The sequence below is a fragment of the Periplaneta americana genome, chromosome 16 (assembly GCF_040183065.1).
Source record: "Periplaneta americana isolate PAMFEO1 chromosome 16, P.americana_PAMFEO1_priV1, whole genome shotgun sequence".
NCBI lineage: Eukaryota > Metazoa > Arthropoda > Insecta > Blattodea > Blattidae > Periplaneta > Periplaneta americana.
Window position 1 is genome coordinate 186,123,073 of NC_091132.1, and position 16,975 is coordinate 186,140,047.

Sequence of the window (16,975 nt, forward strand, 5' to 3'; positions counted from 1 at the left end):
GACGTTTTGTTTCAGTGCAAGAAGGAATTACAGGTCGGGATAAAGTAAGTAGGTATGTGCAAGTAAGAAGCGATTCTATGTGTTAATCCAAACAAAGAAAAAATACGTACAGAAAAACGAAACCAACGGCGCATTAAACTGTACTGAACATTACAACAGAATGAGCGCAGTACAAGTACTAAACTACATAGACGAATAACACGGATAACAAGAGGTCGTACCAATGGAAGTAAACAAACTTGCTGTAATCGATACCAAATAATACTGGTCTCCGGACGTAAACAAACCGAGTAATAGTAGTAATGTGCTAAAAAATTTAAATATATTTATTTTTTTTTTGTGCAAAAAGTACGAAAATATTTGCTAAAAACAAAAAAAAAAATATTTGTTTTAAATATGACAAAAATACCTTACTTAGCTTGGAAAAGAAAATGTTACTAGGCACTCACCAACCACACTTGAGTGCTAGTAGTTGGCCGAGAATTGCAGTGAACAACAAAGGTCATCTCCAAATTCTCCATCACAAATGCATGCCGATTATCTCTGAACAACGACTTATACTGTGAAAAACGATCTTCCCACATCACAGGACGTCAGACGTGCATATTTAAAGAGAGAAATGTCACAAACATATACACCGTCAATTTAACCTACACCCTCCAATACTTGAGCAACTTTACACATTTTTTTTATATCCACTGTTTTCCCGAAACACATTCTGGAATTTGTCCCTTAGTAATTGTGCTTCTGAACCTGGTAGCGAGTCTAGTTTAATTTCCACTGCACGCACCTCCCTGTTTCAGACAACAGGTTTTTGGATGTTTCGAGTTTTTTTATGGTGTCACACAAAAAGCTTAGATTTGCTAATAGGAAAGCCAAATCGTTTTTTAAACAACCATCTTTCAGTATATCTTGAAGGATATCGATTGACCAAGCCCGATAACAGGGAATCACAACAAGACGTATTGCCTTACTTGATGGACATGAGCGAGAGGCGAGAGATTTGTTTAAATTAAATAATGTTCATACCCGAGCTCTTATCTGTTGTGATTCACAGACAAAGCGTGGAATGAAATCATCTTCAGCAACAATAAACATTCATAATTACGTGTTGCAAGATCTCTCCTCCTTGTCCACGTTAATTTATTCTCTAATAATAACACTGATATGCTGCCTAGCAGTTCTCAGAACTTAAGGCGATACTATTACAAAAATGGATCACGGATACACCACACAGCGCTTAGAAACTCGAAGCAACCAAGAATTCTTAAAAAGATAACTTACTTCTGAGTGACATAATTGATTTAGTTTTAAAATGTTTCAAAGTTCTTGTAAAAAATTATTTAAGTAAAAAAACTCCAAGATTTATGTGTTTATAATAGATTTCCTGAAAATATGTATTTACATAATTTTTTTGTGAAAATATGTGTTTTTATGTGAAATAAAATTCGGGTTTTAAACTTGAAACTTCATGTTCGGAATTTTTAACTTTGTTAATTGTGTTTTATCACACGCAAAAATAATATTTAATTACATAGGAATCCGCTCCTTAGTGATGACACACCCCTCTTGGACTGAAAATAGTGATTATCCGTTCCCACCTTCTTGCAATGAAATGAAACGTCGCAGCCCATGGGTTCCTTAACAAAATATACTTCCACGAAGGTTATCTATCTGCTCCCTAATTTTGTCGGTCTAATTTAGAGACACTCTGTATATAGGCCTAGAGTGTATGTAGAATTATTTCGTATGCCAAACATTTACTGAAAGAATTGTTTACAGTAGTATACAATTTTATTTATTGTGTCAGTACCTAGCATTCCTTTCTGTAGCCTTGACATATAGTCACTGCATACCTAACTTGTGTTTACTGTAATGTGACCATACACTGGGTTTTATTAATGAGCATTGGCTCAATACAGTAGAGATCTCACTCCCTAAGCCTGTTGAATTTCAGTTAGGCTGTGCATATTGTCACACAAGATTAAAAAGACGATAGTGTAAGCATTTCATAAAAAGAAATCGGAAATTTAAAGTAGTAAATATACAGGTTTACTGAATTGATAAGATATGTGAGAGCTGTACAATCACATTATGTGACCACGAGGAAGGCAGAAAATAGGAAAGATTGGAAAATGCTGGGTTTGTAGTGAAAGAGCTGCACTTGGGCAGAAAATTGTGAATGAATAAATATTACTCCATTATCACTTCACTGCTCTCCAAGTGGAGATATTCAATTATTTTTCAAAACTTTGAGATAATCTAGTAGTAGTAGTAGTAGTAGTAGTAGTAGTAGTAGTAGTAGTAGTAGTAGGTTTATTTGGCCTGGCAGAGTTAAGGCCATGAGACCTTCTCTTCCACTCAACCAGGTTTCAATAATATACATGAAATACAAAATTAGATTACAAAACAATACAAAAGAAAATACCTTAGAAATTACATAAAATACAGTAGAAAATTACAATAGTCAAGATCAGTTACATAATATAAAATCACAAATAATCAATATATACTATTTTAATGTACCGAAGTATATATGATATTTCCATGCAGATATTCTGCGTCATCATACAATGAAAGAGTAATGGAACGGAGAAAAATTCTCTCTGGCGCCAGGATTTGAACCCGGATTTTCAGCTCTACGTGCTGATGCTTTATCCACTAAGCTGCACCGGATACCACCCCGGCGTCGGACAGAATCGTCTCAGATTAAGCTCCAAGTCTTGGAGTCCCTCTAGTGGCCGCCCTCTGCACTACGTCATAGATGTCTATGAACCTAGGACCGAAGTCCACACATGTGCTGAGGTGCAGTCGTTATGACTAGTTGGCTGGGATCCGACGGAATAAGCGCCGTCTTAAATCACGAAGTGATTTGCACATATCGTATATATTATTTTAATGTACCGAAGTACATATGATATTTCCATGCAGATATTCTGCGTCATCATGCGATGAAAGAGTAATGGAACGGAGAAAAATTCTCTCCAGCGCCGGGATTTGAACCTGGGTTTTCAGCTCTATGTGCTGATGTGTAGACGTGGACTTCGGTCCTACGTTCATAGACATCTATGACGTAGTGCAGAGGGCGGCCACTAGAGGGAACCCAAGAGTTGGAGCTTAATCTGAGACGATTCTGTCCGACGCTGGGGTGGTATTCGGTGTGGCTTAGTGGATAAAGCATCAGCACATAGAGCTGAAAACCCGGGTTCAAATCCTGGTGCCAGAGAGAATTTTTCTCCGTTCCATTACTCTTTTATCGTATGATGACGCAGAATACCTGCATAGAAATATCATATGTACTTCGGTACATTAAAATAATATATATGATATGCGTAAATCACTTCGTGATTTAAGACAGCGCTTATTCCGTCGGATCCCGGCCAACTAGTCACTCATAACGAGTGCACCTCAGCACATGTGTGGACTTCGGTCCTAGGTTCATAGACATCTATGACGTAGTACAGAGGGCGGCCACTAGAGGGAACCCAAGAAGTGGAGCTTAATCTGAGATGATTCTGTCCGATGCCGGGGTGGTATCCAGTGTGGCTTAGTGGATAAAGCATCAGCACGTAGAGCTGAAAACCCGGGTTCAAATCCCGGCGCCGGAGAGAATTTTTCTCCGTTCTATTACTCTTTCATCGTACAAATAATCAAGATCGGTTACATAATATATAAAATAAAGTAGAAAATTACACATAATCAAAATCAGTTACATAACATAAGGGGAATATACACACTCACACACACACAAACACACAATTTATAAGACCTAAAATGCTCGAGATAAATTCGACAATTTCACTTCAGATATATTATACAGTTAATATACTAATAGGAGAATACATGTGGGTTACAAGACATAAAATGTTGATTAGCAAAGTCGTACTAAATGGCATACAAATACAAATGATTAAGTAATATATCAAGATAATAAAAAAAAGAAGAAAAGAGAGAGAGAGAGAGGAGAAAAAAATAACAACTTTGTCATTTAAGACTATTTAGAAACTTCCGCAAGAGTCTAGTCTAATCTAAGCTGCTTTTAGTAAATGTAATACTACCACAATTATTGGTACAGGTACAAAATTGATAGTCCTATAACTGAATCAAGTAATGAGGTAGGGTATTTCTCAATCTGGCTAAATTCCAATAATTTGTATCCCACTAGCCTTAGGCCAACCAAATATGAAGCAAGTATTGATTCAAATATTCAAGTATACATTAGCCATCAATAGACTTGTATACAAATCTCTGTTATTGTCAAAATCTTAAAGTTACATGAAATCTTAAAATTATAAATTAGTAGATGAAAACTGCCTATTATTAAAAATATTCCTCGTTCCTTATATAAGCAAAGAAATTGAATAATATCAGCAACAGTGGAAGAACTACAGTCAACTCCAGATATAGTGAACTTCTATGGACTTGCATATTTCGTTCACTATATCCGAAATGTCTTTCCCCTAACCTTAAATGACAGGAATGATAAAACTGTGAACAAAGAAAATAAAATACTATACAGTAATTAAAATATTGTGACGGCCATGTGAGGTTCGAACTCACGACCAGCAGAAGGAAGTGCTAAGTCGGCCGTGTTTTGGGCGGGTTGCGCGCGCATCTGCTCCCTGTGGCATGTTCTGCAGAGAGAAGACATGGGAAAGAGCGACCGCGGAAGAGAGGAGAGGGGTCTGGATTGTTCGAGTGACGCTTGGAGATATCCAGATAATTCGAGAGAGCTATCTCTGGACAACTGTAGAAATTTCTCGTAACTATGGTTTAGTTATAAAAGAAGAGACGCGAGTGAACTTGAGCAGTTTTTAGTCAATCAGTAAGGCAGTATTGTTAAAGTCAGTCAGTCAGTAAGCCAGTCTTGTGTAGCAGTGAAGCCAGCTTCGAGACCAGAGCGCGACTTGAGTTGTGTCCGTAACTGTGGAGCCTGAAGCCCGGAGTTCGAGTGCAGTGGACCGCAGTTGGGAGACCTGAGTTCGAAGTGCAGCGGATCGCAATAATGAACGCTGTGTTGCTGTGCGGAGAGCAAATCCCATTGTTGACGGGAGTGCAGTTAAATTGTAGAGAGTGAAGAGTTATTGTTGAGATAATAAAATTACATTGTTGTTCAGTATAACAAAAATTTACAATATTTTATTTTTGTGGAATGGATTACACTGTATACTGTTACAGTTTACTTACTTAAACTATGCTGTCGACCCACGTCTGCTTGCGAAAGACCACGTTCAATACTACTTATATTCGCCTTATCTTCCAAAAAAAACAAAAAACACTTTACGCCTCAACATTTTTATACAGTACAGTCAAGTACCCATACTTGGGACAGTAGCCTTACTTGGGACGTTTTGGAATTTCTCATTCTACAAAGTTTCCTATCTTGATAATTGTTTATAGTGAGCTGGAAGCATGTTTAATTACAAGGACGATGTTTTAGTTGAGTTATGAAATGAAATCAAGTTCATTTTAACTGATTTTGTGTTGGAGTGTAGAGTTTTGAAGTTCTTACCAAAAAAAGGTGAATTATTTCGTAAGATTAACTTTAATTACCACTACTCTCTGAGCAGCTTCTAGAATTTGCTGACCCCTGATATGTAATGTCTGTAATGTTTCCTTCAATTCCTAACCACTGTTTTTTAAATGTCTTATTTCATTTCCTTCTTTTTAATATGTTTTTAAAAACGTGTATAGGTGTTCCTTACTTGGGACAGTGTCCCAAGTTATGTCAGCATTTATAGTAATGTCATTTTTAGGTTAGGCCTACACTTCGAATGATCCTTTTTCAGACTGAGGTCGATTTTAATAAAAAATGAGTCAGACCAAGAGGAGTTATAATAACTTTGATGATGAAAATCTAAATCGTGCGGCTGAGGCTGTTCGCCAGAGCCAGAATATCAAGAAAGCTAGGGCAGCTGTGTCTCCAGAAATTATAGATTCATATTTTGAAGAACTATCAGAGACTCTGAAGGATGTTCCGCCAGAAGCTATCATTAATTACGATGAGACAAGCATGCAGGATAATCCAGGAAAGAGTAAGGTTAACGTCCACAGAAGTTGCAAATACCCAGAATGAATAATCGACTTCTCAAAATCAAACTTCTCAGTGATGTGTGCCAGTACAACAAGTGGTGTTGCCTTGTCACCATATGTAGTTTACAAGGCTGATAACTTATATAGCACATGGACAGAAGGCGGACCAGCTGGAACGAGATATAACCGATCAAAATCTGGTTGGTTGGAGGGGAAACATTTTTGAGGAATGGTTCGAAACGATAGCTTTGCCATATATGAAAAAACTTGGTGATTGCCCCAAAGCTATTATTGGTGACAACCTTGCCAGCCACATTTCTGTTAGGATTTTACAACAGTGTATTGACAAGAATATTCAATTCATATTATTTCCACCTAACAGCACACATTTGTGCCAACCCTTGGACTTAGTCTTCTTCAGTCCACTTAAAGTAGTATGGCGGAGACAGCTGACGGACTGGAAGATGAAGTACAAGGGGGCTATAAGAAAAGATCAGTTTCCTAGGCTGTTGAAGAAGATCCTGGATGAACTTGGGACTGTGCAGCTGAAAATTTGAAAGCAGGTTTTCAAAAGAGTGGAATCTATCCGCTCAATAAATATAGTGTTGCAGCGCCTACCTCAAGTTTCTCAAGCTGAAGATGACTCTGCTTCAGCAGCAAGGTGGACTTCATCATTTGAAGAATTCCTGAAAAACACCCGTGAAAAAGAAACTAAAGTGAACCCAAGGAGGAAAAAGATAACAGTCACACCTGGCAAAAGTCTGACGGAGCGAAATGTGATTGAAGAACTAAGAAAGAATGAAACTGAAACTGCCCAAAAACGAAGAGAAAAAGAAAATCACAAGAAGGTGACACATCAAGCTAGAAGGAATAAGAGGAAGGCTTCTGACAATGGAAATTGCAGTGGTGACCATGCTGACGATCCAGAACCAGTGCCTGAAAAACGAAGAGGAAAGAAAAACAATGAAGATGAGAATACAGACGAAAGCGACGTGATATCACTCCATCATTATCAGATGAGGAGGAACATTTTGCAGTATTGTCTGATAATGGTGAACAAGAAATAAATATTGCAACAATTACTAACCAGCAGCAAGTGCATGCAGACATTGACAACATGGAATAATAGCAGTGACCAACCACCAACTCATGTTGAAATAAATGACTTTGTTATCGTTGAATTTCTTTATGATAAAACCAAGGAAAAGCAATTCAAAAAAACCTTTACTGGAAGAGTAACAAGTAAGAACAATGACAATTCCTTCTACAAAATTAGTTTCATGTGAAACTACATGGGGTCGCGAGATGTTTTCATTTTTCCTAATGTCCAGGATGTTGATGATTGTATTCCATTAGAAAGAATTAAAAGGGTTCTGAAACCAGTGTCTGAATTCAGGGGTAGATACACTTTCGTTTTGTAAACTAAATAATTAAGGTGATTCTTAATGGTTTTAGCTCTTTAAAATTTGTTTGTAAGCTTAAACTGTTATAAAGTATCCTAAACAAACAATTTTTGTACATGAATAAAGGTTATTTTGTTGTGTAATATTGCTCATGTTCACAACATTGTATTGCCTAATGTCCCATGTTAGGTAATACCCACCCAAACATGGTACAGAAGCTAAAACAAATAGTGTCCCAAGTAAGGGAGCATGTACCCTAACTTGGGACAAGGAAGATTTTTTAAATAAAAAAAATATATTGAGAGAGAGAGAATTTTTATTTCATGTCACAAATAGTGCTGATAGAGTTCAGTATTTCTACATATTTATTATTATCCAATTCTAATTTTTCAAAACTGGTATTTAGCTATGAATTTGTAAACTGTCCCAAGTATGGGTACTTGACTGTACATTCATTGTGCGAACACTAGAAACAGACTGATCAGGTAGAAATGACAAAGCTGTTATGGCGTGACTGCATACTCAGCCTTGGAATTTCCCAGGTCATTTAATGGAAACTGAGAGGGGGTTGTTGGAGTTTGAAAGCCATCGGAATCTTACCTTCATTTATGCTCTGGACATAATGTCCATCCACTTTTAATAAAAGAACGCAATTTCATTTTCTGTTGTATTGATGCTATCCGTCATAATGGAAATGTTTCTGAGAACAAAAGGCAACCCTTTGACGGTGGAGGATTAGAAATAACAGTAGAGTAGTGTGCCTGAGAACAGAATGGTAACCCTTCAATGGTGGAGTGAGGCAAGGTTGTCACACGTTTCCTGGATTTACAGTACAGCTCATTGTCTAGGAATCACTTATCCTACCTTTGTCCTTTGACTAAAGGAGTAAGAAACTGAGAATGTTGTTCTCAACACATTCTTTCAATTTTATACAAGAAGATCTGATTTCAAATAAGAATTTGCCAGGATAAAACTCTTGTAACTTCAATTTTTAAGGTTCACTATAACTGAAGTGAGGGTTCACTATAAACAGAAATATTAATGTGCTTTTTAAAGTATGCTGTTGGGACCAATGATGTAGGTTCACTATAGCTAGAGATGGCCGATATTTCACAAACCGATATTTTGTCACAGATAAACCTGTGACTGATGACGCGAAATATCTGTGACAAAATATCGCTATCGAAATCTGCTCTGTATTCAGTACTCTGTGACTGATATTTTCTCCTCTGCATCGTGAGTTTGCGCATGCGCATGGTACAATAACAGCAATCGGGTGGTACGATTTAAATAATAATAATAATAATAATAATAATAATACCATTGGTTACCAGTACTTACTTTATCTTATGTAAAATCCTGTCTGATCAACTGTTTTGTTTTGTAATTATTTTCCAATATTTTTCCGAATACTTACAAAATGTTTCGTTAATTTTTATTCTATGACTCAATATTATAATGTTAATGCAAGACTTAAAATAATTTATCCATTATATTATATACAATAAAAAGGATCAATTTTTAAAACAATTAGAATAATCACATAACCTCAATTTCGCCATACCCAACTACATTTAAAAATTATCAAATAATAATAATAATAATAATAATAATAATAATAATAATAATAATAATAATAATATTTATTTGTCAGAAACCAGTGTACAAGGCCTGGATATGACATCGTCAGGTTCGATAATACACACACACGCACACATGCACAAACAAACTTAGCACAAATAAATATAGACAAGTAAACATTGTAGAGAGTGAAGAGTCAAATAAACAAACACTGAGAAATAAACAAAACAAACACTGTGAGATAAACAGAGTATGCTGTAGGTTAACACATTTATATAAGGACAAAAGGTATAATTAAAATACAAAGAGACAAATTAAAATATAAAGAAAGGGTTACATTTCTAAAATACAATATTTACATCACACTCCATGAATTCATTCACTGAATAAAAAGGTCTGTTCAGCAACCATCTATGTATGCAGGACTTAAACCTATTTATTGGTAACTTTCTCGCCTCGAATGGTAACTTATTAAATATATTTATGCCATTAAAAAAACAGGTATTTGAGCTCACACTCAATCTGCACCTTGTGTAATCTAATTTATCTTTATTTCTAGTGTTGAAGGAATGTATATCTGATCTAGTCTGATAAAGATCTATGTTGGATCTAAGGAATATCAAGGTTCTGTAAATGAATAGATTGTATACTGTCATTACCTTTAACTCTGGAAATAGTGGTCTACATGATTCCTTGGTATTTTTATTGAATATTACCCTCAGTGCTCGTTTTTGTAGTAATAAGATGCTATTGACTCCTGTTGCACTTCCCCATATATGAATTCCATAGTTAATGTGAGATTCAAACAGTGCAAAATATACCTGTCTGGGAGTTTCTGTTGAAACCAATGACCTTAACTTCCTAAAAACAAAAATTACCCTCGACAATTTAGTACATATACTTTCTATGTGTTTGTGCCATCCTAATTTTGGATCCAAATAAAAACCTAACAGTTTAACATAAGATATTTCATTATCTAGTGTGTTGGGTAGGCCTAAGATTAGTTTCTGGGTTTTTTCTTCATTAAGCATTAACTTGTTTGAGTGAAACCATTGCTTAGCTATGTTAAGATTATTCATCTGTGACAACTTTAACTGGTTAAGATCTGAGTGAGATGTTATTAAAGTGGTATCACTATCTACAATATAACCTCTTGGTACATGAGGATAACTTTCGAAATGTTACTCTTTAGTTAGGTAGATATTTATTTGTTAATGGTACATGTACATAATTTATTTGTTGGATTTTCCCATAAAAATCACTAATGTGTGGTGTGTATAGAGAAATCCTATTCACATTTCACTGCTCCTTAATATTTCCTGTTAATTTTTATCGGTGACAAAATATCGGTGTAATTCATGCATATTGTGCTTACTTATCGATATAAAATATCGGTGTGACAAAATCACCGATAAAAGTCACAGATATTTAATTGTCACAGTCACAGTTGTCACAGATACTTGAAAATATCGTTTAAGCTAACTATAGCCGAATGTTCACTATATCCAGAGTTGACTGTATGTACAAAGAATAGAAAGGGAGAGATTCCCAAGATTAGCTTCGGTTTCTATATAGACCAAGAGGAGACAGAGATCAAGGAAGACCAAGACCTCGATGAGGATCAAGGTCATCTTTGTTACGTTATCGTTACAGATCACATGGAATAAACGAAGATGATGATGATGATGATGATGATGATGATGAAGTGAAAATAATAAGTTTTGATGTAGAAACACATTCGATATTGCAGTGGGGAACGTCAAGAAGGTGATGCTGTGTCTAACTCATCAATTTTTTTTAGTTTTGGATAAGACAAGTCTTGCATCCAATAGCATTTAATATACATCTTGATTACACAACTTGATTACAGAACTTTTAACACTGTATCACTTCGGAATACGTATGGTAAGACTTTCCTGTGTTAAATTTCAACGTACTCGTTTACATGTTTCGACCTATTTATGGGCCATCTTCAGAACTGGTCGTTGTTGGTCTTGGCGCCACTTGTTCTGTTTCCTGTGAGGGTGTGTTCCTGTGGTATAGTGTAGAGTAATGCATGCGTTCGATTTATTTGCAACGTCCGTAGATCTGACCGTATCACACCTTCACTAGATATGCTGTCCTGGGTCCGTCTCAAGGAGTGAAGAACTATTCACTCTCTCACTTTACTCTTCATTATTCTACAAACCTCTAACCCTAGCTACCTAGCTTCTCGTTTTCAACATTTGTCCTCATATCACGAAATAGATACTCGCTCACAACACCATATCACACTCTCCATTCCTAAATGCAGAACATCCTTCTACTCTTCATCTTTCACCGTCTCTGCAGCTCATCTCTGGAACTCTCTACCACAACATGTCAGAGACTGACGGACATTGTCTAGTTTCAAAAATAAATTAAAATTGCACTTTTTGAATTAGATTCCTTTCAGTTATAAGCCCTTTTCTTTGCGATAGTTTTGTAAAAATATAGGCTATATATTTCTTTTTCCTTCCTTTCCCCTTTTTGTTCTCTCTATCAGCCGATGAATTTATTATCATAGCCTTTTTATCGTAAATTTTATTTAATTTTCGTATTTCTTTTCTTTTTTTTTATTATTTTATTACATTCCATTTTGATATATTCTTCCTTACGTTTTTCCATATTAACCATTTGTACTAAATGAGTTGCTTTCACTATATTCCAATGTATTTTACTTTCTTTTTTTATTATGGTATTATTTTCATGTTGTTTAGTGTCGATTTATTATGCTATTATTATTTCTCTTTGTAATATGGTAGTATTCTGTTCTTTAACTTTTTGTTAAATTTTAACTGCTTGTATACTTTGTGACCTGGTAGAGTGTAAGAGAAGGCCCTATGGCCTTAACTCTGCCAGTATAGATAAAGAATTATTATTATTATTTTTGAAGTTGAGTTGTGTGTTGAGAATTTCGTTGGGGTGTGTTTTCGTGTGTCTGTATATTTCATATTGTTCTAGTGTGTTTAGTTTCTGGCTTTTTGGTTGGATGTGCAGTATTTCCATGTCTGTGTTGATGTCTCTGTGGATGTGGTTAGCATTTGTGATGTGTTCTGCATATGTGGAGGTGTTTTGTAATTTTGTTATGGCTGTGATGTGTTCTTTGTAACGTGTTTGAAACGATCTGCCTGTCTGTCCTATGTAGAAGTTGTTGCAGGTGTTACATTTGAGTTTGTATACGCGTGTGGTTGTATTTGTTTGTTTGTGTTGTTTATATGTTGAGATGTTTTTGTAGAGTGTTATTTGTTCTGTATGCGATGTTGTAATTCAATTTCTCGAATGAGGTTGCAATTTTGTGTGTGTTTTTGTTTTCGTATGTTAGTGTGATGTATTTTTGTGTTGTATTCTTATGTTTTTTGTGATTATATTTTGTCTTACGTATTACATATTCTGAAGCATTTAATGTTCTATTGTATTACACAGGCCAGTGCAGGTGTGGTGCAGCACTTGTCAGGCCCCAACGGGTGCAGGGTGCTCAGCACACGACGCCTGCAGTATCGAAGATCTCAGGGAGAAGTTGACAACAGCTATGACGGATGCGCACAATGAGCTGGAGAGTGAGGTGGTCATGCGCAGAATGATGTTGGAACAATTGCAGGCGGCACAGCGTGGCTGGGGGTCGTACACCGTCCACGAGCGACTGACTCAGCATATTCAGGCCCAGACCGATGCGCTGGCACTGGCCAGTTCTGAACTCGAAGCCCTACAGCAGAACTGTGAGCACGAAGACATGTCTGGAGTAGCCGAGGCCCTACAGATTGCTCGCACTGCAAAGGATCGTGCACAGGAGCGCCGCGAGGTGGACGGTGCACAGGTGGACCTGCTGGCCACGCTGCGGAGTTGCCGCCTGCAGGTGCAGACACTGCAGGCCCAGGCCAAGCTGCGGGAGCTGGTGCTGGACCTTTCTGGCGAGACTGCCGAGGAGCACGCTCTGGTGGGGTTGCTGTATGTGCTGCTGGAGGCAGGAAACGCAGGTGCGTGGGAGAAAACAACCAAACCGCGTAGGAAACCGCGAAGTTCTTCCGTCCAGACCCGCAGCAACCTGGTGACTACTGCTGCTGTGTCCACCGAGTCACTCCCCATAGTCCGCAACCCCAAGTCAGACCACGGGAAAGGACCTCACTGCTTTATGGACATCACAGTTTCTGGTAAAGCTTGGGGTCGCATCGTCATCGAGCTGCGTCCCGACGTAGCCCCCAAGATGTGCGCCAACTTCATAGCTCTGTGCACCGGCGAGCTGGGGTATGGGTACCGTGGCAGCCGCATCTTCAAGGCCGTCCCCAACGACCACATCGTTGGCGGTGACTTCGAGCACAATGACGGCTCAGGCGGGCACTCCATCTTTAACGACAAAGGCTCCTTTATGGCCGACAATTCGTCATTGCAAGACGAGAAGGGTGCTGTGCGCATGCGTGGCTTGGGTGGCAACATGGTGGCCTCCCAGTTCCAAATTTGGGTCGGAAATCTCAATTTCCGCCGCTTTCCGCGTACTCTGGTAATCGGGAAAGTGATTGAAGGCTTGGAGTTATGCCAATGCATATCTAGAATTGGGGCACGCAGAAATACAAAGGGCACCCGTAGAGTTCTTAACAATGTCGTCATTCAGAACTGTGGCAAATTGTAAATGGGTAAATTTCTCAAAAGTGTCAAATTCATAGTATTAAAATATATGTACACTGGTTCATCTAATTATGGTCTGACCAGAGCTGTGGAGAGACTGTGCCAGCCGATAAGCTATCACATCCCACTGGGTGGGTAATGCACGAGTCCATGATTCAGAGGTTAAGGGTCGAATTCATAGTCGTCACTTATAAAATAAGGAAATACTTAAGTAATGAGCATTTCCTTAGCACTTATTTCAGATTATATTGCAGAGACGCTACTCATTCATATGCCCTGAGCATTTCCTTGACATCGAAAGAAATATGGCAACATGGCCAAAAGTGAGCGCTTTCCTACATTGAATTGTTTTCCAGCACCTTCAAATTGTTAAATCGGCATTATTATCATACACAAATACAGAAGTAAATATTATAGAGCTAAAAATTATACAAGATGTCCAGAAAGCATTTTACAGAAAAGAAAGAAGCGAACTAAGAGAACTAGTTATGAAATATGGAGATATCGTCTAAAGTAAAAAAAAAAAAAAATGATAATTGTTCTCTCCAAAAGAAGAAATTGACATGGAACAAAATTGCAGTTGAGTTTAATGCAAACTCCGGAAATATTCCTGTAAGTAAATCATTTTAATTTATTTTTCAGTTATTTTTATGCTAAACTAAGTAGAAATGATATAATTACGCAAATTTTAACAGCTTATTCCTTGGGTAGAATACAAACAAAAATGCAAATAACACTTTGTTGGGACGTGAATACTTTTCGGAAAAAAATGCCACTTAAATCTACCTGAAATGCTGCTGTATCATAAAATCTCAAAGCAACCAGTACTTTCAGCAGTGGCGAAATCGGTAAGCCTCGTGGTTGTATTGTGAATTTAAATGAGAAACACCAGAATATTCACAACAGTTTTCTTGTCGAAACGGTATCTCCTCTTAAATTGTTGATCATTATACATCTCTAAAGGGCTTTCCATATCTCTGATATATCTTTTGCTTGCCGAAACTCATTTTCATTTTAATTACAGAACTCAATAAATTAAATTAAATCATAATCGTCATCCATTGTATACCGAATCAGCTGATTACAATGCATATGAGGAAACACTTGAGTAAGCTGATAAGCTACCTTATTTGAATAAGTGTTCACTTCAGTGGGATTTATGAATTGGAAATTATTATAAGCAACTGCTTAAGTGTTTCCTTACGGTAAGTGTTGACTATGAATTCGGCCCTAATTGTTATGCTAAAGTGACTTCCAATAAATTCTAACGCACTTCAAAAGTTACGTACTCATTCATGTCACGCAAGGAGTTGCTGGAACTGCCTGTCTCCATTTTCCACACATTTCTGGCATCTGCTTAGGAGATTTCTTAGGGAAATTTTCCAGATGTTACCCAAAGTCATCAACAAGCTGCGGATTTTTAGGCACTAAAAACACTTGAAATAGGCAGGCAAAATAGGCATTTAAAAAGGCACTAACCAATTTCTAATTCTCAATGGCTAACACGACCATAGCATAGCATTATACACTACTTTCTATACGAATGTCATTATGGCAATGAATAATTAAATTTTCGTCCAAATGTAATGAGAACTGATGTCTGTTGTCTGTAAGAATGTTCTTAAACTGGGAGAAACTCCCTTCCACTTCAGGGATCCAATCTCAGCTGAGGACCAAACCAGTAGGAACGCAGTAATGTCAATGTATTTTCCAATCAGTGCTTCTGATGACTTTTGCTTTGGCATATCTCCACGGTATACTTCACGTATTATAGCAGAAAACTCAACTCCATACTCAATTCACAAACTCACAAAACGGATACCCAATTTAAAACAACTACCCTAGTCAACTACCACAATGATTCATGCGGCTTTCGAAATACATTTTTTCTTATTGGTTGATTTTAAATTATTCTATTTCTCCGCACTCTGGTGGCATTAAAACGTAACACACAGAATTATGGATAGTTCTACATCACTTCCCACTGCTAGATAAAAAATAATCAAATTACAGATTCAAAAAATATCGATAGAATGGTCAGTAAATTCAATTGTAATATATAATACGGATATTTAGGCAACTTTTAGGCATTTACTAGTGAAATAGGCAATTATAGGCACTATAGAATTTGCATATAATACTCACAATGTCTTAAAATGGATATGTAACCTAAAATCTTCCGCGTTAGGTTAAGGATTAAAATAGGTACTTAGGCATAAATCCGCAGCTTAATCAACATTTCTTCTTTGTGAGTACTGTATGTCGCCTTCTTCGAATCTTATCTTGAACACTTCCCGTTTCCCAAAATTTATTAACTAATTTATGAATCGTATCACAATTTGAAACTCGATCACCTGGGAATTTCTCTTGAAATAATCTCCTGACAGTACGAGCGGATTGTGTTCGGACATACAAATCATACAAGAACATACAATGTGGAATAGAATAATTGGACTGCGTTTCGCAATAATAGACCAACCAACAATTTGAAAAAAAAATTAGATATTTGCACAGATCTGTTGATGGCAGGCGAATTTAACTCTAAAAAAAAAAATCAAGAATGCGATATCTGAATTTTGCTGCTATTTATAAGCAAAAATTCGTTTTTTTTTTTTTTCATGAAATTCATTTATTTATCTTTCTTTCTTTCTCTCAGTTTAACCTCTCCCTTCTAGGTTCATTTACACGACCCATGCCACCCGGGCCTTACAGGGCCGCGACCTGTCGGGAGAGGAATTAATCTATGGATCACATACATACTTTTTTGACCACACAAGGACATGGAGGGTCTCCCCGGATGAGGAATCAGCTCTATGCCAGGGCCACCTCCGATACAACACAAACATTTAAGACATTACACAGCATTCACTCACACATATGAAAGGATTAAGGGAAGGATCGCCGTCCATGGCCGGACTTTCAAGAGGTACAATCCCGGCATTTGCCTGGGAATAACTGAGGAAACCATGAAAAACCTCAGTTAGGATTGCCTCCCCTGGGATCGAACACCAGACCTCCCGAATGCGAGGCGAGCCCTCTACCACTCCGCTAGCCCGCTCGGTCATTTATTTATTTTGCTTTGAAATAATAATTCAACTGCTGGTCTCTTATTAAAAATCGGTTAGCCTTTTTTTGGTATCATTTGTGCTATTTTTTGTAGTAGTATTAATGTTATAATACTTCTTGAATAAAATGTTTTATAAAAAACAGATTTATTTCAATGGCTAATATCTCGAAACGGGTTTTTGGCACTTGGTCTATTATTGCGTAACTCCGTCCAATTAGGCCTATTATTTGCCATTTATTCTTAGCAGACT

At 37.2% G+C, this 16,975-nt stretch overlaps 1 protein-coding gene across 1 annotated transcript in view; it reads left to right on the forward strand.

The window, feature by feature from the left end:
- Window positions 1–13,795, forward strand: part of LOC138692236 (uncharacterized) — a 33,089-nt gene extending 19,294 nt beyond the window's left edge. The window contains exon 4 of the mRNA XM_069815369.1: window positions 12,462–13,795. Coding sequence (XP_069671470.1) covers window positions 12,462–13,662 — 1,201 coding nt within the window. The 3' untranslated portion in view covers window positions 13,663–13,795. The remainder of the gene's footprint in view (window positions 1–12,461) is intronic.
- Window positions 13,796–16,975: the final 3,180 nt, after the last annotated feature.